The sequence below is a fragment of the Oncorhynchus mykiss genome, chromosome 6 (assembly GCF_013265735.2).
Source record: "Oncorhynchus mykiss isolate Arlee chromosome 6, USDA_OmykA_1.1, whole genome shotgun sequence".
NCBI classification, from domain to species: Eukaryota; Metazoa; Chordata; class Actinopteri; order Salmoniformes; family Salmonidae; genus Oncorhynchus; species Oncorhynchus mykiss.
This window is the reverse complement of record NC_048570.1, coordinates 85,646,118-85,673,542: the sequence shown is the minus strand read 5'-3', so window position 1 is coordinate 85,673,542 and position 27,425 is coordinate 85,646,118. Positions and strand designations below refer to the sequence as shown.

At 46.3% G+C, this 27,425-nt stretch overlaps 2 protein-coding genes across 5 annotated transcripts; both read left to right on the top strand.

Annotated features, from left to right (window-relative positions):
• The first annotated feature begins 3,757 nt into the window (after positions 1–3,757).
• Positions 3,758–9,041, top strand: LOC110506935 (transmembrane gamma-carboxyglutamic acid protein 4). 4 transcript variants are annotated; one of them, XM_036981304.1, is made up of 8 exons: positions 3,758–3,857; positions 4,054–4,096; positions 4,755–4,870; positions 4,994–5,157; positions 5,261–5,288; positions 5,707–5,848; positions 6,219–6,401; positions 7,334–9,041. In XM_036981304.1, exons 3-8 carry the CDS (start codon positions 4,759–4,761, stop codon positions 7,359–7,361), a joined length of 657 nt encoding a protein of 218 aa, XP_036837199.1. In that variant the 5' UTR covers positions 3,758–3,857; positions 4,054–4,096; positions 4,755–4,758; the 3' UTR covers positions 7,362–9,041. The 4 variants fall into 4 exon arrangements, with proteins under 4 accessions (XP_036837199.1, XP_036837198.1, XP_036837200.1 ...); XM_036981303.1 differs by having other exon boundaries at positions 3,786–3,882; XM_036981305.1 differs by lacking the exons at positions 3,758–3,857; positions 4,054–4,096 and adding an exon at positions 4,154–4,172.
• Positions 9,042–9,251: 210 nt separating this feature from the next.
• On the top strand, positions 9,252–23,315 carry LOC118936664 (glutamine and serine-rich protein 1-like). Its single transcript, XM_036981302.1, has 13 exons — positions 9,252–9,655; positions 13,543–13,643; positions 13,958–14,107; positions 14,474–17,776; positions 18,027–18,337; positions 18,541–18,657; positions 18,856–18,989; positions 19,089–19,306; positions 19,460–19,597; positions 20,951–21,048; positions 21,142–21,288; positions 21,534–21,629; positions 23,037–23,315. Exons 1-13 carry the CDS (start codon positions 9,549–9,551, stop codon positions 23,175–23,177), a joined length of 5,061 nt encoding a protein of 1,686 aa, XP_036837197.1. The 5' UTR covers positions 9,252–9,548; the 3' UTR covers positions 23,178–23,315.
• Positions 23,316–27,425: the final 4,110 nt, after the last annotated feature.

Here is a 27,425-nt window from a genome sequence, read left to right as displayed (position 1 = left end):
GTTGTGTTAATGGTTGTTCTTCACCTGGCGACCCGGAGCATCTGGCTCTAGTTAGACCCAGAGTGGCCATGTGAGATGGGGGGGTGACGGGGCCTGTTACTGAGGGTGACAAATGGGTCACCTGATTAAGAACTTTATAGACCCTACTCTTATCAGTGCTATAAACCTGACTCCTCAGCTGAGGTCAGAGCAGTGTTACTTTCAGCACTAGGTTTTTAGACTTTGGGTGAGGTGTTGGGAAACTGATCTAGTTTGATGTTGTTACACAGGTTAGGAATACCGTGTCCTATCTCAATGGTCTCCCACCTCTAATACAAAGCAGTTTTATGATTTCACTCAAGATTTACTGTAATATTTATGGTATGACTAGTCTTCTCTTTATCTGTGCCACTTCCACAGAAGACTAGCGACTGGCATTGACCACATTCCTTGCACTAGCCTGGTCCATCTTATTTCATGCAAAATGTCAACAGGAAACGTTAAAACACTTCAACAGCCCTGGACACTGTTGGACAATTCTGAATGATAAAAGAGAAAATGTTCACAAAATACACTAATGAGCTGACCAGAATGGAATTCCACTCCCTCCTAATGCTGTAAGAGGACAAATTATTGGCTGTTACACTGGTGTGTTAGAATGTGATCTCTAGCAGCATTCCAGAGCATTATGTTCTGAACTGTGCTGGTGTATGTGTTGAATCAGGCATTAGATATGAAAGGGTTCTCTCCCTCAGGGACTGATGAAATGTAGTTGATGAAGCACAGAAGTTGACACCACTGCTGTCATACTTTTGACGACAAATTGCCTGACAACGTGCCTTTACATATTGACTATGTTTGTTTTACTCCATGTGTAACTCTGTGTCGTTGTATCTGTCGAACTGCTTTGCTTTATCTTGGCCAGGTCGCAATTGTAAATGAGAACTTGTTCTCAACTTGCCTACCTGGTTAAATAAAGGTAAAATAAATAAACATTGTAATGGACTTTTTCCAAAATGATTTTGCATCACTGCACAGTTAATGTAGACAGCAGAAATACAGCGGTGGTTTGTCAGTCAAAACTAAGTCTACTTTGAAGAGACATGAGGAAGGGAGCAACACCATTGTTTGCCAGTCTACTGGGCAGAGCCAAAAACCAAACAGAAACCTGTGTGTTAATGGTGATGTCACAGCTCTGGCCCAGCAGCGTCTGCAGAAGCTCAAGGCTCACTCCTATCCCAGAGTCCTCTGGGAGAAGCATCCCCTGGACTTTTCAGAGGGAGTAAATCACACAACACTCCTCATGGTCACCACCAGCAAGGTGGGATACAGAGAAAGCAGGTTTAGACTAATGTAGTGAGACAGTTCGGTTTACTGAACACTGTGGAAGTCCCCATTAACCTGCCCCACATCTCTCTCTGTACGAGTCTTTCTCCATCTGTCTATCTCTCCTGCTCTACCCCCATATTCCTCTTTCTCTCCCTCTCGGCTTTAAGTGTGTATGTACTGACATGTATGTGTATCTGATTGATGAACATGCACACACTACATATAACTTGTAAAGCCTTTTGTCTGTAATGTATTTGTCTTCATATGTCGAACCCCAGTAAGACTAGTTGTTACTGATGAGGATCCTAATCAAATAAAACAAATCTCAAATCCCTCTGTTTCCCTTTCTCTCTCTCTCTCTCTGTTCCCCTCTCTTTCTCTCTCTCTCTGTTCCCCTCTCTCTCTCTTTCTCCCTCTCTGTTCCCCTCTTTCTCTCTCCCTGTTCCCCTCTCTCTTTCTCTCTCTCTCTCTGTTCCCCTCTCTTTCTCTCACTCTCTCCTAATCTCTGTTTCCCTTTCTCTCTCTGTTCCCCTCTCTTTCTCTCCCTCTCTCTCCCAATCTTTGTTTCCCTTTCTCTCGCTCGCTCTCTCTTTCCCCTCTTTCTCTGCCAATCTTTGTTTCCCTTTCTCTCCCCCTCTCTCTCTCCCCCTCTCTTTCTTGAACTCTGTTTCTCTATCTTCTCTCACATTGTTTTTCTCTCGTCCTTTCTCCCCTCTCACTCTCTCTAATTTGTCTTTCGGGTCCTAAGTTACTGCTTCATGGATGGTGTGTCATGTGAGATCTCCCAGCTGTAACTTTCACGTCATTCTCCAGTTGGTTTATCTGCTTTCATGACCCGTCTTATCATGGTTGGAAGCTGGTAGTTAGTTCCACGCAGTTCAGTGCTGAAAAGCAAATGAGCTGATACTCATATGGTAACCTGGCTACTCACCTTAAAACAGTTTTAAGGTGAATTTGATCTCCCGTGTGTTATGTGAAATGCGTGTACTCCACTAAATATGAACAGTATGTATATGGACAGCAGTGACTTTTAGAATGTTATCCAGTTCGTTATGCCTTAAAGACTATGGATGTGTGTAAGAAGACAGACTCTCAACAGATCATGCTGACTTGGAATTTCCCCACCGCTGAGAATATGATCCCTTTTCCAGAGCAGGGTGCTCAATCATCACAGCCTTGCCTCAGAGTGCATGTTTAAAGCCTTTCTGTAATATCATCTAGCGTCAGACACTAGATAAGTCAGGAATTTCACTTTTGCATCAGCCTTTCATTCTGTGTATGAACATTCCTTATAGCAAATCTAAAACCGTGACAGTGTCCAGACACACAGCAGAGCACAGGACAAGACATCCTATTAACTTTCAATTAGCACCATCTCTCTCTTTATGTATGTCTCTCGCTATCGCTCTCTCTCTCTCTCTCGCCATATCACTACCATATCACTACTTTACATAAATAGTGGCCTTGCACCCATGATGGAGATAAACCTATTTAGACAGAGTGCACAAGACAAACACAAGTGTAATGACACTGACAGGAGTGTTGACCTGGCAGGAGCAGGCTATTTGCTCTGATTATAATACTAACACGTTACAAGCGTGTCTTGGGGGTTTGTGATACGTTTGTAGCGAGTCTTTGGGGTTGCTGTTGTGACAGGGATCTTTTATGACAGAGTGTAGCACAAGGAAGGTTGTCTTATCGAGAACACACACCTCTGCTCTTCTGTGTGCTGAGAGGAGCATGAACCTGTTTGTTTTAACCTGGCTAATTTATACACTCATATTGAAAGGACAGAGGCAGCATTGTGGATACCACAAAGAGCACTCTGGATAAAATGTTTAGCCATTTGGGGTGAAATATTACATGCACAGGTTTTTCCCCCATTAAGAGGTCGTTAAACTGGGCTATCCTAGTCAATCCCAGTAAATCTCAGGGATAAAGGTCAATTTGCTGAGACAGGTCGCGAGGCAGACCCATTAAGAATCCAGGCCATGACGTCATGGTCGCAAAAGGAAATGTGCGTCACTTGAACAGATCTTGTGGAAAACTGGGACACATCCGTTAGATTCAGAGAGGACATGTTTCCCTTTCTACAACGTGTAATACAATGTTTAGTCAAATATATGCCTCTGGCCTCTCTTAGATATGGACTTGTGTTTTCTTTTAAATAAATATTACAAAAGTAAATTGAGAGTGGAAACCAAGCCTTACAGTAGAATGTGATTTCATGTTTTGGTGTGACATTACATGGTATTTTTTAGCCACAATGACATCCATTAGTTCCCACATTTCCCTGATTGTGAAGTGCCTGTTTCGACAGTGGAGCATGAGTAGGCATATCCCTTTCAATTAATAATATGTCTGTTTATTTGTTCTAGGCTAAATGTAAAGTAGACGTTTTTAAAGGCTCTGGGAAGTCTACTACTCTACTTGATTCACTCCTGTGCCGATTCTCTCTTGTTTAGTGGTTTCAAGTGCCACCTTGTGTTTTTACTGAACTGTAGATCAGTGTATCCAGGTGAAAAGCTTGATTAGTCAGGTCTGTACAGGTAGGTAACTACTACAGAACAGGAGGTGAGCTCACATTTCTTGGGAGTACAAGAAAATGTAAAAAAAATTGTTGGGAGTAAACAGAAACCTCGCGCTTCCTGGAATATTCTACTTGTATTGATTTAACGAATTATAATATTTTGTAATGCGGTGTTGTTGATTATTGACGATACGTGTTCTGATTGTTTTTATAAGGAAATATAACATCAAACACAGCTGTTATCGGCGAACGTTCGAGGTAGGTGGTTTCATTTCAGTTTCACCTGTCAACAATCAATGTCAGTCATACCTGCTCAGTAACTTAATTTCGTGAGGTAGCCTGTTTTCTTCCGCTCTTCTTGGATTTTACACGTTTTAAAGTTAAAGGTGCACTATGTAGAAATTGCTCTGCCATTTCCTGGTTGCTAAAATTCTAATAGTTCGCCAAGTATAGTGTGGAGAATCATTATATCATCTAAACCGCTGTGAAATATCATTTACATAACCAAAAATATTGTATTTTCAGCTGTTTGAAGCTGGTGTACGAAACCTAAAGTAAAAGAGTTTAAAAAACGACATTTTTAAGAACAGGAAGCATATAAATAAAGCACATGGAACAGATCTACCGCTTATTAGACTTGCTTTCAATGAGAATTACAGATCTACAATTCATACTTGTATACGAATTTGGTCGGGTCGCCCAAAAAGTGACGTTTCAGTGTGAACAATTTAAGGTGTAAAATTAAAACTTACGTTTTTAAGGAAAGAATTGCTAAGCAATCAACCGATAAACTGTATAGGCTTCTGAACAGCTTTCTGGTGAAAACTGGGTGTGTCTTGTTGTCACTAACTTGTGAAATGCACGTTGTAACTTCTTATCTAATCTCTATGACCTATGCTCAAATCATTATCCGCAGGTGAATGGCGATGCTTTTGCATTTATTCATACTGTATCAACTGCTTCCCTGTGGAAACTTTGCTTGTGTGAGAAAGTTATTACACACCACAGGGACAGAGAACCAGTCAAAAGAAGGTGAGACATGAGTTTCCAAACATCTTCAAATATAATTTTGTTATATTCCTAAATTATGGTATTAAAGTATTGTGTTTAAAAGTTTGCATCATTTTGTTCCACTCGTGTGATTGAGTCCCCTAGTTTTCGTGCAAGAGGAGCAGGCAAATGCATTCTTAGGACGCCATCTATTGGCCAACCGATTTGACTTTGAGCTCTTCACTCCTGGGAATTTGGAGAGGGAGTGCTTTGAAGAAGTCTGCAGCTACGAGGAAGCACGAGAGGTCTTTGAAAATGTCCCTCAGACTGTAAGTGATGCTGAGATGGTGTTCAGGCAGTGGTTCAGGCAATGGTAGTGGTAGGCCCAGTCTCATGACCACAACCTGATGTTGTCTTTATGTAACTTCGCAGGATGACTTCTGGAAAAAGTACACCGAGGGTAAGAGAAGTATGACTAAGTACATCTACATGTATGTCGCAGGTCAACTATTTTCCATTGTACTACTACTAATCGCACAGACTTTTCTAACTACACTGATGGGTACAGGGTGGCGGAAGACCCCCTCAATCAGGAGGACGAAATGCAAAACCTAATGCAGCCTATAGCCCAGCGGTTCAACTCAGGCCCTTAAGTTCTGCAGTCCAGTTTATTTTCTCCTTGACAGGTTTATTAGTCCATAAATGTTACAGGATGGCTGGAGAGAAACCTGGTTACTCTGGTAGAAATCAGTCTAGTTAAAAAAAAAAAGCACCATACACTGTGACTCTTTAGGAGAGTTAGCAGCATATTTAGGAATCTTGCAGTGTGTCATACATGCAAAAATTCTTCAGTTGGTTGTTTTTGTGTGATCCCACAGATGAGGACACGCGGCCATCGCGGCTGGATGTGACTGCCCTGCTTGTGGGTCTGATCGCGGCAGGGGTGGCCATCGTCATCTTCGGCCTGTTGGTCTGGTACTTCTGCAAGGGGAGTTGTAAGGATAACCTCTCACGTGCAGGGTGAGTTAGATGAGGGGTATTATGTTGACTGAATGACAGTGGTCGCTGGATCAATAGTTTGAATAAGATCAAATGTTATTTGTCACATGCGCCGAATACAACAGGTGTAGACTTTACTTATGCTTACTTACAAGCCCTTAACCAACCATGCAGTTTTAAGAAAAATAAGGGTTGAGGAAAATATTTGCTAAATAAACTAAAGTAAAAAAAAAAAAAAAATAACGAGGCTATATATAGGCGGGTCAATGTGCAGTGTTACAGGTTAGTCGAGGTAATTGAGGTAATATGTAGATAGGGGTAAAGTGTGTGTGTGTGTATACGCACACATTCTTCAAAGGGATACTGCATCATTCCTGACTGTCTCTTCCAGCTCTGTTAGGGTGCGTCCAAGGCGCAGTAATGCCTCGCTGATCATGCGGAGACTGGATGAGGTCTCTCTGCAGCCTGTGCTCCTGCCCCCGCCGGAGGAGATTGACCCCCCAGGCCTGCCCTCCTATGAGGACGCCATCGGCAAATCTGGAACGCACGACGCCCCACCTCCTCCTTACCCTGGGTATACACACGCATGCTCATGTACACACACACACACATGATTGTGCCGGTTGCTGCAGAGGAGGTCAAAGGGGAGTTTAAAAAATTAATTATTATTTTACCTTTATTTAACCAGGTAGGCTAGTTGAGAACAAGTTCTCATTTACAACTGCGACCTGGCCAAGATAAAGCAAAGCAGTGTGACACAAACAACAACACAGAGTTACACATGGAATAAACAAACGCACAGTCAATAACACAATAGAAAAAATCTATATACAGTGTGTGCAAATGAGGTAAGATTAGGGAGGTAAGGCAATAAACAGGCCGTAGTGGCGAAGTAATTACATTTTAGCAATTAAACACTGGAGTGATAGATGTGCAGAAGATGAATGTGCAAGTTGAGATACTGGGGTGCAAAGATACAAAATAAATAAGAATATGGGGATGAGGTAGTTGGATGGGCCATTTACAGATGGGCTATGTACAGGTGCAGTGATCTGTGAGCTGCTCTGACAGCTGATGCTTAAGAGTGAGTGTTGCCGACCTAAAATGGCTACCTAGTTAGCTGTGCGGGCTACTAGTGTTCAATCCGTGACATCACTCGCTCTGCGACCTTGAGCTGGTTGTTTCCTTTGCTCTGCAAGGGCCACTGCTTTTGTTGAGTGACAGGTAATGATGCTTTGTGGGTAACAGTTGTCGATGTGTTCAGTGTCCTCCCTGGTTCGAGCCCAGGTTGTGGGAAGGAGATTGACACAACCAACACTGTTACACATAAACCCAAAACTTGCTCTACCTATCTGAATTGAATTATAACTACAAAAATGTTCATACATTAAAATATTTTTCAAAACATTTTTTTGTACAATTTTATTTTGGTTTATAGACAGTAGGGATCTTTCTAACCTTGCCTTGTTAGGTGAACAACATGTTTACTTTGTTTCTTTCCCACAGGTCTCAACCTGGAAGTATTCGACGATAGCACCTTTGACCTCGCTGGATGAATGTCTCCATGTTGAGCATCATCAAATGCTACTAAAGAGGTTTAGATCTATTTACCTGACATGGTTGTTCTCTACCGTGCATGTTCAACATGTGATTTTATTGGATTGTAATACCTTGTGATAATTGTAGATCTGTGTGACTGATTACCTCTTCCGTTACCTGCAATTTGAGATGTTTAGCATATTTATCTATTTGTACAAATGTTTAGACATTTTTCTGCATGTGCCAAAGTTGATTTATTCCTCATCACTTTATTCCTCACTTTTGAGTTGGACCTGCTTTAACCCATAACAACTAGTGAGGTAATACTTGACATGATATATCTTAGTTTAACTGTAACCTGTCAACTGCTCTGCTTTGATGAATGGAAAATGAAGCATGAGAAACCGTATTGAGTATATACCAGTGTCGGCTGCTGAGGGGAGGACGGATCATAATAATAGCTGGAACGGCGTGGAATGGAATGGCATCAAGCACATGGAAACCATGTTTAATATCATTCCACTGATTCCGCTCCAGCCATTACCACGAGCCCATCCGCCCCAGTTAGGGTGCCACCAACCTGTGGTATACACACAAGTCTGCCTACTACTGTAGCCTGTTGGTTAATGACACAATATGAGCATAGTGTTAGGACAGACTGAGATAATTGACACTTCCACATTCTCTGAATCACATTAGATGTACAGTGGCTTCTAAAAGTATTGGGACAGTGACAATTTTTTTGTGACAAAGTTAGATGCACAAATATCATCCCAGTCGGCACTTTAACCTCCTCGTCGTATAATTTCAAAACCAAAGTACATAGACAAAATGTGTCACTGTTCCAATACTTTTGGCGCTCACTGTATGTGTAGTAACTGCTCAAGTAGACTGTGTGAGTTTGATGACATCACACTCAGTGCTTGACTTGGACTGAAATACTATACGTGCCTGTACTCATTTACCTGTACTGTTGTTTATATTATATTTTATATATATATGTATGCCTGTGCAGGAGCTCTGCAATACTTTTGAGCTAATATTCTATAGGCGGTGCAGAAACTGAAGCAGTAGAACATTGTTGGTGCCAGTACTCAGTTCCGGTGAGATCCTGCCCACGTCAAGCACAGATCACATGCTATGCTATTATGAGTGTCCCAGGAAGTCTTTGCTCTTTTCTGAAGCTATTCATTAATGAAGAAGAAACCTATCCGTGATATTTAATGAAGTGCCTGTTAAATTGTCATAACAGGGTGCACTTTCTTTTAGGGTTTTACAACCACAGGTTGGGATAATTCTGTTTTTATTTCTGGACACTGTTGAGTAGTGGGCTGTTTCTTTACCCATTCATTTGTAAAATAGGATATTGAATTAATACTGCTCACATCTGAGCATGACTTCTGTAAGGATTAGGAGGTATAGTGACACATAGATCTATGAATGATGTCAATGGTGAGGTTGACATCATGGGACAATGTACTGTATGTGTGCTGATGATGCTTGGTTTGACTGATTGTGTACTTTTAAGTCTATGAAACATGTTAACTGTCAGAGGATCATTTCATAAATTGACATTTTAATGATTGTCTTGTCTCTCTGAAGAATGTTTGAATGGTGAAGTGTTAATGTTTGCAGCAACACCAAAGGCGATCATTATTTTGATCATTAAATTGTCTGCAAATTATATCACGATTTCTTACATAATTATGTGACCGTGCAAAGGTTAAAAAAAAAGTATGTGCAAAGGTCGTGTTAAAAAATATATGATCAGTGATATGACTGACTTGATGTCATTTCAGACAGGTAAAAACATTTCACAGAAAGAAATATTGCTCCATTATTATACTGAAGGAAAATTATGAGAAAGAACTCTTCCAACTCAAGCAGGGTTGGCGGTGCATCATGGGAAATAAACCAACATGGGGACCTGATCCAAGTACCAAACCACCATGCAGTGCCTGCACAGTTTTTGATTAAGGAAAACGAACAATGATTATCATCATAACCTCATGCTAAAGAGAAGTGGTTATAAAGTTTCAGGACTAAACAGATGAACTTGACGGCGCCTAGTAATCTATGGTCCGGGAGAATGTGATTGTTTTGTCCGGCGCCGCGCTCGTATGTGTGCCTACTGCTTCACAAAGCGCCATCGGGGAAGTGCATCACTCCCAGCCTTCGACGGATGATGGACCGGAATTACCCGAATTCCAGTTTCGCAGACCCGCTGGCTCCACCAGCACAGACCGTAGCCTGGGCCTATGAGCGGAGCACCGCAAGCATAAAGCCAAGGTAAATGAGATGAAGGAGAGGGCGGGTCACCTTTCACGGAAAATTCCGGTGATGGAAGGCCTAGCACAACAAACAGAAATGTGACGAGCTTTTAAAGTTAACGCGTCGTGTTATGGAACAATTGTGTGGAGGGCTTGACATATGAATATAAAGTTACTGATCACTCATTGAACAGTGTTTTGGAAATGTTGGACACCCCTAAAATCTGTAGCACGCCATCAGCTACGTAGCTGTGTTGCACGTTAATTGTCAATATGCACAATTAACTATCTACATGCAAGAATGCAATGATGTCGAATAGTTCAATCAAGTATTCGATCGCTTAGAATGAACCATCTTTAACTAGGAAAGAAGTCGCCAGACAGGTCCGCTTAATCACACTGATGTACGGGTATATTTGCATAGCTAGCTAGATACGTTGTTGAGCGTAAGGTTGTCAAATCCGAGGTGTTTAATTCGCTGATAATCTGGTCATTGACATGGTCTCAATTTTTAGGAAGTAGCTTGACTGGTTGGATTCTGTTTTGACTGAAAGTGAAGTCACAGAAAGACTGGTGTTTTGTACAGTTTGTTGACAGCTGTCTGACGTCTACATCGTGGTCAACTCTGAATGTTTACTTCTTCAGAGCATCGCTGTCATTTGACCATTGAACAAAATGATGAATATGAAAGTCGTGCTTGTCAAACGTATATTTGGGAGGCTCAGTGGTGTGGTTGATAATGTGTATTTTTTTGGTCCACTCTCTGTGTGGAGTTAACCTGAATTGCCTGTTAAAATATCCTGTTTTATAAATGGATAGCGCTGAAAATGTGGGACACCAGCTGCCCTAGTTATGGTATCTGCTGAGTACAGACACACAGCGAGAGACAAAGTGAAGTTAGTCCGTGCGTAACAGTTGATCAGATATGTGGATGTTGAGGTTCAGTCTTTAGCTAAACCCTAACTACCTGTTTAAACCCTAAACCCTAAACCCTAACTACCTGTTTAAACACTAAACCCTAAACCCTAACTACCTGTTTAAACACTAAACCCTAACTACCTGTTTAAACACTAAACCCTAAACCCTAACTACCTGTTTAAACCCTAAACCCTAACTACCTGTTTAAACCCTAAACCCTAACTACCTGTTTAAACCCTAAACCCTAACTACCTGTTTAAACCCTAAACCCTAACTACCTGTTTAAACCCTAAACCCTAACTACCTGTTTAAACCCTAACTACCTGTTTAAACCCTAACTACCTGTTTAAACCCTAAACCCTAACTACCTGTTTAAACCTGTTTAAACCCTAAACCCTAACTACCTGTTTTTTGACATTAAGTTGAAACACATTTAACAGAATCATGTCTCTCGTCTTGGCAGACTGGGCTCTTCAACTCATTTCCACCTGGATGAAGAGAGGAGCCCTCGTTAGTGGTGTGAGTGGGGAATCTCTGTCCAGACATGAACTGTGGAGCCCCACACAGTGCCTCTGGGGGGCTGTGCCACCCACCCTCCTCCTTCCACCTCCCACCCCCAGGGTCTGAGGAGACAGGGAGAAGTAAAGGGAGAGCGAGGGGCTGGTTAGAGATCAGTCACTTCTCAGGTTATGGAGGGAAACTGAGATTGACACCCTTAGGGGGGGAGCGTGGGTCTTGTTTTAACCTACTCACCAACACATGTTTAGTTGAACAGTTTTAGGGGTAGGTAAGTTAAATCAGGGAAGGTAGCATATCAGACAGGTGGGTTTTAAAACACTTTGTAGTTTTTTTTTACGGTGAAGCTGTTCGTACTAGTACTATGTCATTACATTATGAAAGTAGGCTAGACTGAACATGCTTGAAGCCTGTTCCTGAGTTCTCTCTCCAACTGCTCATTGTCCCTGTGACTGTTCTAACCTCCAGGAAAAAGGACTTGGAAAGCGTCTGTCTTTAGAGAGAACGGTGGATTCACTCTAGAAAATAGACTATCCCACTCAGGGAGGAGGTGGAGATCACCACCTCCTCATCATCCCTGAGTGCGATAATGTCTTCCTGACCTTTTCACTTTCTCTTGTCTGTGTGAAAGCACCAGCGTTTTGGTTGGTTCCTCCAAACTGATCACAGTGAGAATCAGCGTTTTGGTTGGTTCCTCCAAACTGATCACAGTGAGAATCAGTGTTTTGGTTGGTTCCTCCAAACTGATCAGTGAGAATCAGCGTTTTGGTTGGTTCCTCCAAACTGATCAGTGAGAATCAGCGTTTTGGTTGGTTCCTCCAAACTGATCAGTGAGAATCAACTCAGGGAATTTAGCTTTGACTTGGGTCCTAGTTTGTGACTAGTTTATCTCTCCCTCACCCTTTTATTGTAGATTAGTAGGGATGTGTTAGTGAAACACAGGGACAGAGAGAGAGAAGCAGATGAGATGACTCCCAGCTGAGCGTTTGTCTCCTGACTAGAACATCAGTCAGTCTGCTCTGTGTTCATCGCACCGAGACGTCTCGTATTATCTGAATAATAGGAAATGGGACATGTTCGGCTCCATTTTGTTACCATGTGATGAACAGACTGACTCGTTCTGGGGTCTTTTGGGGTGGGGGCGGGGCGCTGTGACGATGTCAATATAACAATATTTATTTGAAAGCGAAAATAAAAACATGAAGCAGACAACTCTTTGGTACTTTAAAAACCTGCTGTATGTAAAATATTGTGAGCTACAGATGGAAAATAAATAAATGTGACTCTGGATGACATAATGTTTGCTTCCAACATTAGGACTGTTTTCCTAAAAAAGTAAAATCCGCTTTGCGTTTTGTTTCCTTGTCAAGATACTAATGAGTATTGTATCGTACCGGCCCTAGTTGTTTTTACCACACGTTTTGATGGAAAGTAGTAGCTAGCTGTTTGTACAGGGCCTTTCATTCTCAAGTTCTTATACTGACAAGGCTGTTTTGATGCTCCAGTGAATTGTAAAGTGCGGAATTAAAGTTTCATTGGATGCAAATATAACCCAAGGTTCATAAGGTAGTCTGTCCTCTTAAAAAGTCTCGCTCTCTGTTCTTCTTCTGCCTCCACTTCTGTGTGTGGGTTAGGCCTTTGTAGGTTTCAAGACTGAGGCCGACATAAAAATATCCCAGAGCTCTCATTCATAACCCTGTTATGACTTGTAACAATCTCCTCAACCTGCTTGGGTTCCCCTGTACAGTGTACATGAATAATTCACCTCTGGCCATGCCAGTCTCTTTGTGTCACTCTGGGGGGCTGTGGAAAGGGCATGAGAGAGCACCAGCTGGTTGTCTAGCTACACTGACACTATTCATGACAGTGCAGGTTGATAGTGCTACATGTTATCCTGTGGTAGTTCAGCTGTGAGGAGGGAACAACAAGTGTGTCTGCTCTCATGTTGTGTGTGATCCCTGTTTAGTACAGCAGTCTTCATATGAGCTCGTCTGACACCCTGTTATAATCAATACTAGTGTTTCTATAAAAATAACGTGTCATGTTTGAGTTCTGTCAACGTATATCATTTTCTAATCTGTTTAACTCCGTTTCTAATGCTGAACAAATAATAACCTCTTATGTGACTGTCAATTATAATATTATCAATGGGTGAGAGATGTTTTTATATATCAAATGAGACCCGTCCTGCACCACATTTTTAAGGGCCTCCATTGTGCCTGACACACTTTTGTAAGCTTGCATCATGGGCCTATAAATACTGTCTGGGTCTCTGTGTGACAGGGCAAGGCCCAGGGGGCTGACAGGGGCACAGTGTGCTGTTGTGATGGTGCTCACATCGTGTTGTTGATGTGTGGAATAAGCTTGTCTGGTTTAGTGCCTCAGGCATGGTGAGGTTGCACAGTAAAGGTGCAACATGTGCGTGTCCTAATGTGTATATGTGTGTGTGTGTGTGTGTGTTCCTTTCCGCAGTGCCAGTTATGGTGCCACACACCTGGAGTCGGAGCTCCTCCATCGGCAGACCTACGCCTGCACCCAGCTGCCCACCTACACCACTACCCATCACCCTACAGGTAAGATTTAATGAAGGACTACGAGACTTGTTTAATGAACTGTAGCGGGCTGCCACTCTGTGTTGTTATTGTAGGAAGACCATTAGGAGAATGTTACTGCGCCTGCATCAGTAACCGGTCATGTCTAGATGGATACAACTTTTGTAAAATTTGACATTTTTTCAGCGAACCCGTTTCTTAACCTAATTCACCTAACCTGCTCCGAAAAGTACATTTTTGACACAATCTGTATCCCTTCTAGACATAACCTCAGTAACCTCATGACATGTTCTCTGTCTCTCTTCACCGCCTCCCCCTTCTTCTACCTCTCCCAGGTCTGTCGGGGGGGTTTGACTCAGGCACTAACACTACTGAGACCTCTGTCATGAACTTCCTGTCGGCCATGGAGTCTAGAGCCCTGCAGCAGGCTGGTCCTGTCGGGGCCTCTCTGCTCCCCCCCTTTAGGACCACCACGTGGCAGACCGGTGAGGTCACACACAGTATATACACACACCAAATGGCTGCCATTTTACACACTTGGTTTTGAGTTAATTATTTGTTGTGGATTTATGAATTGTTCTGTGCGTCATGGATTCCAAAGAAAATGACATTTTGAATTGAGGCACCAGGCTGGTTTCAATTGGGAAATGAGACCTGTATCCATTCCACTCAGTTCATATATTACACATCGTTGGCCTTGTTCTCTTTCTACCTCTCTCTCTCATGTTTGGTTCATCTGTCGTATGTGAGCTGTGTTAGCGGCTTGTTTTTGTCTATCATTTTGTATTTTGTTTGGATGTGAACTTGCCCGAAGATTTATCTTTATTCATCTTTCTTTTTTTTTCACTTAGGCGCCAACCCCACCACAGAGCTGTTCCTCACCGGTGCCCTTCCTACCAGCGCCACATTCCCCTACCCTGCCCCCCTCTCCTCTTATCAGCACCCTAGTGCCTTCCCCTCGCGGAGCTACGCCACCAGCCCCTCCCTGGCCCTCCAGGACCACGCCTTCAGCACCTCCACCAACGGCCTGCTCTCCTCCCACCTCGACCCCCTGCTGCAGCTTAAACCCAGCCAGGCCACGCTACCTACCTCCCTGGCCTTCGACCGCCTCCCCACCCCCTCCCTGGGCACCGCCCTCCCTCCCCAGTCATCCACATATCGCTCGGCCCAGGAGTCGGCCCCTCACCTCCTGCAGCCCCAGTTTGGGCTACTGCCCTTGGCTACCCAGTCAGCCCCCCAGCCTTACGGGGTGCCCGTCTTCTCGGGCTCCATCGAGAGAGCACTCCAGCGGGAATGTAGTGTGATCAAGCACCACCAGAGGCCTTCTAGCAGCAGCCACGCTGTCTCGGAGCAGCTGCCTGGCTTGCAGCATTCCCTGCAGGGCTACCTCGGCTCAGGCAGCGGGGAGGGGGATGGCTCCTTCCAGCAGGACCCCTCAAGGCAGACCACAGTGCCCTGCAGCACCTCCATGGGGACGGACTCCTCCCAGGGGGTCAACGGTGCGCAGCAGCCTAAGACGGGTGTGCAATCTCAGGCCTACCCCTCCTCCATCCCCTCCCCCTCTGGGTACTGCTCGTCCTCCACGGGTGCCAAGACTAAAGACTGTTCTTCCAAACTGGCCCCAGATGGCGGACCCCAGTCACAGGGTGGATCTCCAGAGAGCTACCCCTCCCCAGGGCAGGGGCCTGGGTTGAAGCATGGTTCGGTGATTGCCAGCCAACAGACTCAACCATACACATCGGCCCCGCTACCCAGTCTGCTGTCCACTCTCAGCCACTCTCAGAGTTACATCACCTCCCAGGCTTACTCCTCTTCCTCCTCAGACCTCCTCAGGCCTTCTCTCTATAAGACTCTGCCCTCCTTCTCTGGCCATTCAGGCAATGTAGCGTCTGTCAGTCAGTCCCTGGTCTACTGCTCCAGCCCTGGGCAGAGCCAGGAGGATGTGGGCCAGTACAGAGCCCAGGTTCAGGGCCTGTGTCTGGGCAACCCCTCTCAGAGCTCCCCTGCCAGCCACTCTCAGGGTGCCCCTAACGTGAGCTACCTGTCTCAGGGGCAGGCTTCGGTCACTCAGTCTCAGAGCTACGCCGCAGGACAATCCCTCAGCGCCCCCTACCCCTCCGCCATCGCCCAGAGGTTACCCACATCAATATCGGGCCAGGGCTACACCCCCTTCTCTTCAGCCCCTCCCCTCGCCTTACAGAACAACTGCAGAGCCTCAGTACAGGACCTAAAGCCAGCCTACTGCAAACTGAAACTGGAAGGAGAGATCCCCATCGAGGACCTCCAGGCTCTCCAGCAGGTCTCTTTAGAAACCTCCAGCCTGGGGGGCAGTGACAATGTGGTCTACGTAGTCTCCAAAATGGATGACCGTTACAACACTCAGAGTGTGATCCGGAGCAACTCGCGAGCCGAAGACCAGCTCATAGGCACAAAGACTAGGACCAACGCCCAGCTCATGTCTTCCCATGAGGAGCTCAAACAGCACTCACTCCTGCTCAAAGGGCCTGAGCCACGGCAACAAAATCACCAGGCCAACGCCCAGTCTGCCCTGAACCACACCCAGAACCAGTACATCAGGGTCCCCAACTCTCAGGTTCTACTGGAGCCTAATCGGGACCAGCAGATGGTCCTGATCCAACAGCCTCTCATCCACTGTGGTCTCAACCCTTCCAAGGTGCAGCTGACACCGGGGTCAGGCCAGGTCCAGTACCTTCACATGGAGGGAGATCATCTGATCAGCGTTAGCCTTAATGGTAGCCAGAGCCAGCCTGGGGCAGTAGGACAGAACACCATCACGGACTCCTCCATACTGCACCTCTCTTCGCCAAAAGACCCTTACAGCCAGTCGACCAATCAGCAGCAGTCGCAGGACGCCAAGCACCATTTCGCCCTGAGCTCCATCTGCTTCCCAGAGTCCATGCTGCTGGCAGACGAGAGGAACATCCTGTCCAACGTGGATGACATCCTGGCTGCCACGGCAGCCGCCTGCGGTGTCACGCCACAGGACTTTGTCAAAGCCACGTCCGGCGCTGCTGAGGGCGGCATGCCCGACCCCAAGGGTCATTTCCAGACTGGGGACACCAGACACCAGTCACCTAGTTTCTCCTCTTCATCTTCCCAGACCTCCATCATCACCAACACTAACTCCCATAACACCATGACCCTGACACTCAATGGCTCTCCTATGAGCTCAGACAGACACCAGTTTCCTAAAGGGGAGGGGCATCTGGGGCAACAGTACTCAATGTCACACTCGCACACCACTGTAGTCGACCCCAGGCACGACATGGGCGCCGACAAAGGTTTGCTACAGAAGCCCGGAGACGAGCCAAACAACATTTCACCCAAAGGACAGTCTGTTTACCCTAGCAACAGGGCCGATGGCAACCCCAACGGAGGCCACTCTGAGAATGAGTACCACCTGGCTGGCCTGGGGTACGACCCCTCAGGGAACCTCAACAGAGGCAAGGCCAATAAGCAGAACCCCAAAGGGTCCAAAGTCATCAAGAGAGAAGACGGCCTTGACGAGTGTCCCTCTGACGGCTTTGTCAACCCCAAAAAGAGGGTGCGCTCCAAGGCTTCGGCCAAGCCACCCGTTCCAGAGGAAGAGAACATCCAACCAAGGAAGAAGACAGTCCAGGCCAAGAGGCAGAACTCCCGGGGCAGCGACCCCACCAGCTCCCCTTCCACCTCGGAGGCGGCCTACGACAGCTACCAGCAGCAGGAGAGGATGAGGCAGAAGATCCGTGAGGTGGAGGAGCAACAGCCAGAGGTCAAAACAGGCTTCATCGGCTCCTTTCTGGACTTCCTCAAGTCAGGTCCCAAACAGCACTTCTCCTCATCCCCCGTACGGACCCCCAGTCGCTCCCGCAGGCCCTCGGCTTCGTCCAAGCGGCCACTGTGCGCCATACCGCCTCTACCTCTGAAAATACAACCCCCATCAGCCCCGTTGATAGGCGATGAGGGCCTTGGGGTTGCGGGGAGCTCTCAGCAGCAGCGTCTGGAGGAAGAGCTCCAGAAGAACCTGGAGACACTGCCATCGTTCAGCTCGGACGAGGATGAGAGCAGCGCTGGAAAGAACCAGGCCCTCCAGAACAGCATCAGCTCAGCCCTGTCGGCCCTGGACGAGCCCTCAGACAGGACACACACAGCGGGTAAACATGGAATGGGCTGCCCTCACAAGCCCTTAGGATTCAGTCATCTGGTTTGTTAGTTATCAGTGTAGTGTGAGACAGCATTGTGTCCTGATTGGATACCATTTAAATAAAACGCTTTGTTTTTTATCTCCAAAAACATTTTCATAAATCAAGGAGGGCATTCATTAGTACCCATGTTAATTCCAGTTGTTACATTTAACATCTAATACCCTAACCTCTATCCCCTCTCTCTTCTCTCCATCAACAGACAACAGACTCTCCAACTCTCCCCTGAAGCCAGACCAGGCTCCCAGCATGCCTCACTCAGCCTCCAAAGCCCAGGAGCAGCAGACGGCTGCACCGAAGGAGTCCTCGAGAACCGTCTTGTCATCATCGGTGACTGGGTCGTCGGGGCAGGAGGGGGTGAAACCGGCCCCCCCAGGCCAGCTGGCCGTCCAGCTGACCAGCGTGGCCATAGAAGGACTGACGGACGAAGAACTGTCGGACAGCGGGGGAGAGGGCATGTACCGCGAGAGGGACGAGTTTGTGGTCAAAAACGAGGACACCGGGAGCCTGAAGGTGGGAGGGATGGGAGGGGATTTGTGTGAAACCTTGGCAGAGATTCACATTTTTTTCTTTTTTTCCCCTAATGCAGTTAGTCCAGATATATAAAACATATTTGTGTCTGTCTGTCTGTGGTTTGTTCTATTGATCCATGCTGAGACTTGTTCTACTCGTGTGTGTGTGTGTGTGTGTGTGTGTGTGTGTGTGTGTGTGTGTAGGTGACATTGACAGCCGGACAGGAACCCCCAGCCATCTGGAAGGTCCAGAAAGCTCTGCTGCAGAAGTTTGTCCCTGAGCTGAGGGACAGCAAGAGAGTGTTCTCAGCCACTAACAGTGTAAGGACAGGTGTACATCTGATTAGACACACACACACCTATGCATGCACATACACACACTACTCATGAACACACACACACTCACAGATGATGATTAGTGTGTTTGTATAAATCCCCATAGAGTTTGAATTCTTAACATTATTCTGTAAGCAGAGTAACATGAATCCACTCTGTTGTGTGTGTCTACATCCGTTCTAGTATCTGGGCTACTTTGGTGACGCTAAGACCATGTACAGGAGGGTGTACGTCAAGTTCCTGGACACAGTCAACAAGAAGGAGTACGTCCGGGTCTGTAACCGCAAACCCCGCTGCAAGCCCATGTCCTCCATGAGGTACTGATATCTGTTCCTCTACTTATTTACCTCAGTCTGTCTCATCTTCATCATTCTGAGTCTGGTTTCATTCATTTCTACCTTCATTCTCTCCTCCAGAGGCTGTCAGGCGAAGACACTGCTCGGTCTGAAGACTCCTCCCCGCTCAGTGAACTCTGACCCTCTCGCCACGCCCACATCACAGAAGTCCCAGTCCAAGCCTCGCACCAAGCAGCCCAAGACCAAGGCAGAGCCCCCGCCCAAGAAGAGGAGGAAGTGGAAGGAGTACTCTCCATCTCCCTCCGAGTCCTCTCCTGAGGATGAGGCTGAAGATGATGGTGAGGGTTGATGCTTTAGAGGGCCTACATTTAGGCTCATTCCCATGGGTTTGATGACTTGATGGAGCTCTGCAACTTCCTCTGTTATGTGCTGTTTTATCTCTTGTTCTTCCCTCTCCCTCGTTCCCTCTGTCTCTTCTCTCTCTGTCTCAGAGTTCACTCCCCCAGTGCCGTTTTCCTCTCGGTTCCTCAACACCAGGACCATGAAGGAGACGTTTAAGAGCTTTGTAGAGCTGCTGATCAGCGTCGCCCTGGATGCAGACGTGATGAGCGCTCTGGAGAGGGAGAACGGTGGGTATACCCCCAACAGAGGGGGAGAGGGGGATGGTTGGTACCCTTCCAAGGGTTCCCAAACTGTTACAACTGTTACTGTTACAACTTTCAACAGTTACATGAAAGCCGGACTGAGTTCCTTAAAAAAAGATTTGGGAACGACTGCCATAGGGGGGTTAGGGACGGAGACAGGTGTATTCACGGAGGAGTAATCAGGTCTGGCATACCTGAGGGGGAGAGAGAGAGGGGATGGAGACAGGTGTATTCACGGAGGAGTAATCAGGTCTGGCATACCTGAGGGGGAGAGAGAGAGGGGACGGAGACAGATGTATTCACGGAGGAGTAATCAGGTCTGGCATACCTGAGGGGGAGAGCGAGGGGACGGAGACAGGTGTATTCACGGAGGAGTAATCAGGTCTGGCATACCTGAGGGGAGAGAGAGGGGATGGAGACGGGTGTATTCACGCAGGAGTAATCAGGTCTGGCATACCTGAGGGGGGACGGAGACCGGTGTATTCGCGGAGGAGTAATCAGGTCTGGCATACCTGAGGGGGAGAGAGAGAGGGGACGGAGACAGGTGTATTCACGGAGGAGTAATCAGGTCTGGCATACCTGAGGGGGAGAGAGAGAGAGGGGACGCAGACAGGTGTATTCACGGAGGAGTAATCAGGTCGGGAATACCTGAGGGGGGACGGAGACAGGTGTATTCGTGGAGGAGTAATCAGGTCTGGCATACCTGAGGGGGAGAGAGAGAGGGGACGGAGAAAGGTGTATTCACGGAGGTGTAATCAGGTCTGGTATACCTGAGGGGGAGAGAGAGAGGGGACGGAGACAGGTGTATTCACGGAGGAGTAATCAGGTCTGGCATACCTGAGGGAGAGAGAGAGAGGGGACGCAGACAGGTGTATTCACGGAGGAGTAATCAGGTCTGGCATACCTGAGGGGGAGAGAGAGAGGGGACGCAGACAGGTGTATTCACGGAGGAGTAATCAGGTCGCGAATACCTGAGGGGGAGAGAGAGAGAGGGGACGCAGACAGGTGTATTCACGGAGGAGTAATCAGGTCTGGCATACCTGAGGGGGAGAGAGAGAGGGGACGGAGACAGGTGTATTCACGGAGGAGTAATCAGGTCTGGCATACCTGACGGGAGAGAGAGAGAGAGAGGGGGGACGGAGACAGGTGTATTCACGGAGGAGTAATCAGGTCTGGCATACCTGACGGGAGAGAGAGAGAGAGAGGGGGGACGGAGACAGGTGTATTCACGGAGGAGTAATCACGTCTGGCATACCTGAGGGGAGAGAGAGAGGGGAAGGGAGTGGAATAGTTGTTTGTAGAATTTAGGAAGCTGATCACATTGTTTCTGGGGTTCAGATGAGCTGTTGCTGCCCCACATGAAGAGAGTGGACGGGATGATCTGGGACAACAGGAGACGCCTGCTGCCCAGACTACGAGTGGGACAACTCTTTAAGGTTTGCGTTTTAGCATTCTCCTGAAAATAAATATAGGCCTCTGCCTTCCTCAACAACCTTTTATTGAGTACCTCTCACATTGTCTCTCCTCAGACGGCGCTGGACAGCTTCCCAGAGATCTCCGTGGTAACAGAGCTCAACAAGGATGGGGAGACTCCAGCCTTTAAGGTGCGGCTCAGTGGGAAGGCCTACAACAGGAAGAACATGAAGCCTTCCAAGTCCCCCAGCAAACTGCCCCTGGTAAGAAGAGGCTCTATGTTGACACTGCTATTTACAGTGCAGGCCAGAGGGAAAGAAGAAGCCCTTTCTGCTTTTGTCCAGTAGAGGGCGTCCTGCACTCAGTTTGTGTCTCTGATGCAACATGTTTCTGTGACTGCTGGATGTGAATGCATTTAGTTTTTTATGCTTACTTGACCAAACTGTGAAGTTTGCGTGGAGTGTTTAGGAAAATGTAGTGTAATGAACTCTGTTCTCTCTGTCTCTAGGAATACACAGTGGACCAGCAGAAACCACAGTGGTTCTCCCTCTACCATTCTCTACAGCATTACAAGTACCACACATACCTCATGTGTCAGGAGGAGGTGAGACAACACTCTGTGTCTCTGTGATTGGCCGAGTGTGACCACATGTCCCTGCATGTTGGTCCTTTGTCCTGCAAGCAAACAATCATGTCCCACATTTTATCAACAGATTAAAACTCCCTCCCACCAGGCTACACTGTCCCCCAAAGTCATCCCGTTGTCCCACATTTGGGTGTTTTAAATGTGGTCACCCTAGTGGGGGCATGCATGTGCTCTGTGTGTTCCCCAGTGGGTCTGTGGTGGAATACTTCAGGGATGCTAAGAAGAAGACCATGTACAGGAGTGTGTCTGTGGACAATACACCCTAGCCAGCTGTCTAGTTGGTCCACATTGCCCTCAGTCTAAACAATACACCCTAGCCAGCTGTCTAGTTGGTCCACATTGCCCTCAGTCTAAACAATACACACTAACCAGCTGTCTAGTTGGCCCACATTGCCCTCAGTCTAAACAATACACACTAACCAGCTGTCTAGTTGGTCCACATTGCCCTCAGTCTAAACAATACACACTAACCAGCTGTCTAGTTGGTCCACGTTGCCCTCAGTCTAAACAATACACCCTAGCCAGCTGTCTAGTTGGCCCACATTGCCCTCAGTCTAAACAATACACCCTAGCCAGCTGTCTAGTTGGTCCACATTGCCCTCAGTCTAAACAATACACCCTAGCCAGCTGTCTAGTTGGTCCACATTGCCCTCAGTCTAAACAATACACACTAACCAGCTGTCTAGTTGGTCCACATTGCCCTCAGTCTAAACAATACACACTAACCAGCTGTCTAGTTGGCCCTCGGTCAAACCTCCAACGTGATATTTTGACTGCAGAACTGAGACGCTGTATCAGCAATGACCACTGAGTGTCATGTTCAGTTTAGAATAGTCTTGAACCTAGGTTATCTCTTCAGTAACAACCCCTCTGTATGTGTAATTGTTTGCGGCTTGTGCCTTTGTCAGGCAATATGTCACGCCCTGGCCAGTGAGGGCCCTGGCCAGTGAGGGCCCTGGGCACGGTTTGGTTGTACAACTGAAACCCATGATTGGCATACAACTGTTGTGTGCTACCAGGGTTGTTTAGTTGGCACAGAAACGCTGGTGTGGTTGATGTGTGGGTTGTTTTGTGGTTGATGTGTGGCTTGTTTTGTGGTTGACGTGTGGCTTGTTTTGTGGTTGACGTGTGGCTTGTTTTGTGGTTGACGTGTGGCTTGTTTTGTGGTTGACGTGTGGCTTGTTTTGTGGTTGACGTGTGGCTTGTTTTGTGGTTGACGTGTGGCTTGTTTTGTGGTTGACGTGTGGCTTGTTTTGTGGTTGACGTGTGGCTTGTTTTGTGGTTGACGTGTGGCTTGTTTTGTGGTTGACGTGTGGCTTGTTTTGTGGTTGACGTGTGGCTTGTTTTGTGGTTGCTGTGTTGCAGATTGCGTCATTGCGGGTGCAGGCTGGTGACATGGGGCAGGAGGAGACGGTGCAGCTGTGCATGAGGAACGGAGCCTGGGTGGAGGGCCTGTTCGACCGCTTCGGAGAGCTCCTCAACCAGGTGCAGCAGGCCTGCCTATAGCACAGACTAAGAGGGAGAGAGAGAGCTGGAGGGAGAGAGGCCTGCCTATAGCACAGACTAAGAGGGAGAGAGAGAGCTGGAGGGAGAGAGGCCTGCCTATAGCACAGACTAAGAGGGGGAGAGAGAGCTGGAGGGAGAGAGGCCTGCCTATAGCACAGACTAAGAGGGGGAGAGAGAGCTGGAGGGAGAGAGGCCTGCCTATAGCATAGACTAAGATGGAGAGAGAGAGCTGGAGGGAGAGAGGCCTGCCTATAGCACAGACTGAGAGAGAGAGAGCTGGAGGGAGAGAGGCCTGCCTATAGCACAGACTAAGAGAGAGAGAGAGCTGGAGGGAGAGAGGCCTGCCTATAGCACAGACTAAGAGAGAGAGAGAGCTGGAGGGAGAGAGGCCTGCCTATAGCACAGACTAAGAGGGAGAGGGAGAGGCCTGCCTATAGCACGGACAGAGAGCTGGAGGGAGAGGCCTGCCTATAGCACAGACTAAGAGAGAGGGAGAGAGAGCTGGAGGGAGAGAGGCCTGCCTATAGCACAGACAGAGAGAGAGCTGGAGTGAGAGAGACCTGCCTATAGCACAGACTAAGAGGGAGGGAGAGAGGCCTGCCTATAGCACAGACTAAAAGAGAGGGAGAGAGAGCTGGAGGGAGAGAGGCCTGCCTATAGCACAGACTAAGAGGGGGAGAGAGAGCTGGAGGGAGAGAGGCCTGCCTATAGCACAGACTAAGAGGGAGAGGGAGAGGCCTGCCTATAGCACGGACAGAGAGCTGGAGGGAGAGGCCTGCCTATAGCACAGACTAAGAGAGAGGGAGAGAGAGCTGGAGGGAGAGAGGCCTGCCTATAGCACAGACAGAGAGAGAGCTGGAGTGAGAGAGACCTGCCTATAGCACAGACTAAGAGGGAGGGAGAGAGGCCTGCCTATAGCACAGACTAAAAGAGAGGGAGAGAGAGAGCTGGAGGGAGAGAGGCCTGCCTATAGCATAGACTAAGATGGAGAGAGTGAGCTGGAGGGAGAGGCCTGCCTATAGCACGGACTAAGAGGGAGAGAGAGCGAGCTGGAGGGAGAGAGGCCTGCCTATAGCACAGACAGAGATGGAGGGAGAGAGAGGCCTGCCTATAGCACGGACAGAGAGATGGAGGGATAGAGATGCCTGCCTATAGCATGGACAGAGATTGAGGGAGAGAGATGCCTGCCTATAGCATGTAGGGAGAGAGACAGAGTGAAGGACAGATAGGGGGAGGTCTGCCTAAAACAGAGACTGAGAGATGGGAAGGGGTCTATAGTGAAGAGAGAGAGCAGGGGGGGGGGGGGCAGAGATGTCTTCCTACAGCCTAGAGAGATGGAATAAGAGGCCTGCCTATAGCCTGCCCAGACAAGAGAGGCAGGGGAGCTATAGTCAGCTGACAGAGCATCAACCTCTTGCCCTCCTGTTTTAATCTACTAACTGGATGACCAGAGGAAGCAGAGGTGTCTGGAGATCAGCGCTGTCACCATGATGAGAAGAGGAGGGTCCAGCATTTCAGCACTACCTGATTGGCTAGACGCTTCTGAAACCACAGAGTACGAGGACAATCTGGGTTTTGTAGTAAAAAATATATGTAACTAGCAAACTGCTAGTGGACCTTTTCATAGACCTATTTTTCTTATGTAGTTTTGTATTTGTTTTGCAAATCATGAAAGATCGCAACCAATGAGCATGCACTAGATAGGCAGAGATTAGCATAGGAAATAGAGGACAGCCAATCAGAAAGCAGACCCTTGACTACCTACAGCAAACTTTTGGGTTCGATTCAATCGGTTGCGCTGACGATTAGCGATGTGGCGTAATTTTAAAGGTAAATACTGATTGAGCCGACATATGCAGAGTTTACAGTGAATGCAGTTTCCGCGAAAACACAGGAACATCACTTTTAAATTTCTATCGTGCTGAGATCTTCAGCACTACAGATTGAATCAAGTCCTTAGTCCGATATTTGATGAGTAAATGAAGGGGCAGGGGTTATTATATAAATATATATTCATAGATCTATATGTAAAACATGTTTTCTCACAATGGATCGCCAAATTTCTATACATATAATGTACATTTTGTAAAAAGAGCAGTTTTGTCACATTGATTCTTTCCAGGAAGAATTTTATATAATATAGATACTTACCTTTTGTGCTTCAAAAAGTCATTTTCTCATGACGAGTTGTGGATCCGAACAGAGTTGGTGCAATTCTAACACGGCTTTGTGTCTTTTATTCTAATGAAATGCTATTACCTAACTGCTGTATCTGAGGTCAAATGAGAAGAAAACAGAAAAACAGCCTTTATACTTGTGTTTTTCTTTACAAATGTACATTTTATCTCACTTATAGATGTATTTTTCACAGAAGAAAATTGTGGTCATAATTGTTTCTTGTTCATTACACCTTGCAATGCACTTTTCATTGTTTTTCAGAGAAGATTCCCTATGCGTTTATTTCGATTACATATTGTATACTTACATATATATAAATATATATCTCTCTTAAAGGTCTAATGCAGCTGTTTTGTCTCAATATCAAATCATTTCTGGGTAACAGTTAAGTACCTTACTGTGATTATTTTCAATTAAAATGGTCAAAATGGAACCAATGGCTTCTTAGCACAGAGCAATTTATCAATCAAGAATGTTCCCAGGACTGTGGGAGTGGTCTGAGGGGGGAAGGGAAAATGAGCTGTTATTGGTGGAGAGGTTTGGAACTTTGTGTAACCTAGTTTCAATAAGAATGAGTCTTATTGGTCTAACTCATTTCAGCAGGTCAAAACTCCATTCCACCAAAACAGTTGGAAATGTCAGGCAGTCTTTTCAAACAGCTCTCACACTAAAAGGGCATTGTCGTCATTTTCACAATTTCACAGTATTATTTCAACCTCTGTGGAAATGTAAAACAGAAAAGTCACATTCTTGACTGCACTGTGCTTTTAAGGTCATTTTTCTTTAAGGGTTTGCCTCCATTTTGAACAGATTTATGCAGACCGCATTTTAATAGTTTTTTTCTTTTCAAGTGTAGCTGCTGATTATTTTTCTGACGTGAAAATACATTTCCTACTAAACATAGACATTGAAGTGGTTTAATTCATCTGTATGTGTCTGTTTACTTCAAGGTACTGCGCTGTCATTGAGATGTCTGTGCATGTTTAAGAAAACAAGATTCAAGCCATGACTAGGTATTGTGGCGGGTTTTAATTGACCAAATGTTTTACCTCCTACCCCTTTCAAGACAAAACCGTATAAAGAAGATGGTGTTTTTTGTCTAGATATGACAAGGCCATATGACAGGAGACTGGCATTATGAGCTGCACATGGTGGGTAAATGTTTCACATACCACAGTAGTACTCTGACAGGCCGGTTACTGAAAATGTACACTTAACCACTCCATTTACTGAAAATGTACACTTAACCACTCCATTTACTGAAAATGTACACTTAACCACTCCATTTACTGAAAATGCACACTTAACCACTCCATTTACTGAAAATGCACACTTAACCACTCCATTTACTGAAAATGTACACTTAACCACTCCATTTACTGAAAATGCACACTTAACCACTCCATTTACTGAAAATGCACACTTAACCACTCCATTTACTGAAAATGCACACTTAACCACTCCATTTACTGAAAATGTACACTTAACCGGTCAATCAACATTCATCTAGAACCAAATCTCTGACAAGAAAGGCATATTTTTAAGGGTCCGTTTGACTGCATGTTTTTAAGGGTCCGTTTGACTGCATGTTTTTAAGGGTCCGTTTGACTGCATGTTTTTAAGGGTCCGTTTGACTGCATGTTTTTAAGGGTCCGTTTGACTGCATGTTTTTAAGGGTCCGTTTGACTCCATGTTTTTAGGGGTCCGTTTGACTGCATGTTTGACTGTTTTTCCTGGTCTGGCTGGTAGATGGAGAATAACACTGTATTGGCCCAGTCATACATAAAAACTCTTATCTCACCTTTGTAATAAATCTGTGTTAGACAGTGTGAAGGTTATTAGACTAGAATTTCCCTTTTCACCTGTCATGGAAATGTGGAAAGGAAACTACCTAAAAGCACTGTGATTGGCATCTCTAGCCATCGTCACACTTAGACCTTTAGTGTACCCATCCAGTTCCTCTTCAATACCACAGACTTCAACGGATCTGAGTTTGACTATGGAGGTGAGAGTGAGAGGTTTCCCTTGGCAACACACTTCACTTTCATAACCACACAGGGAGATGTGTTT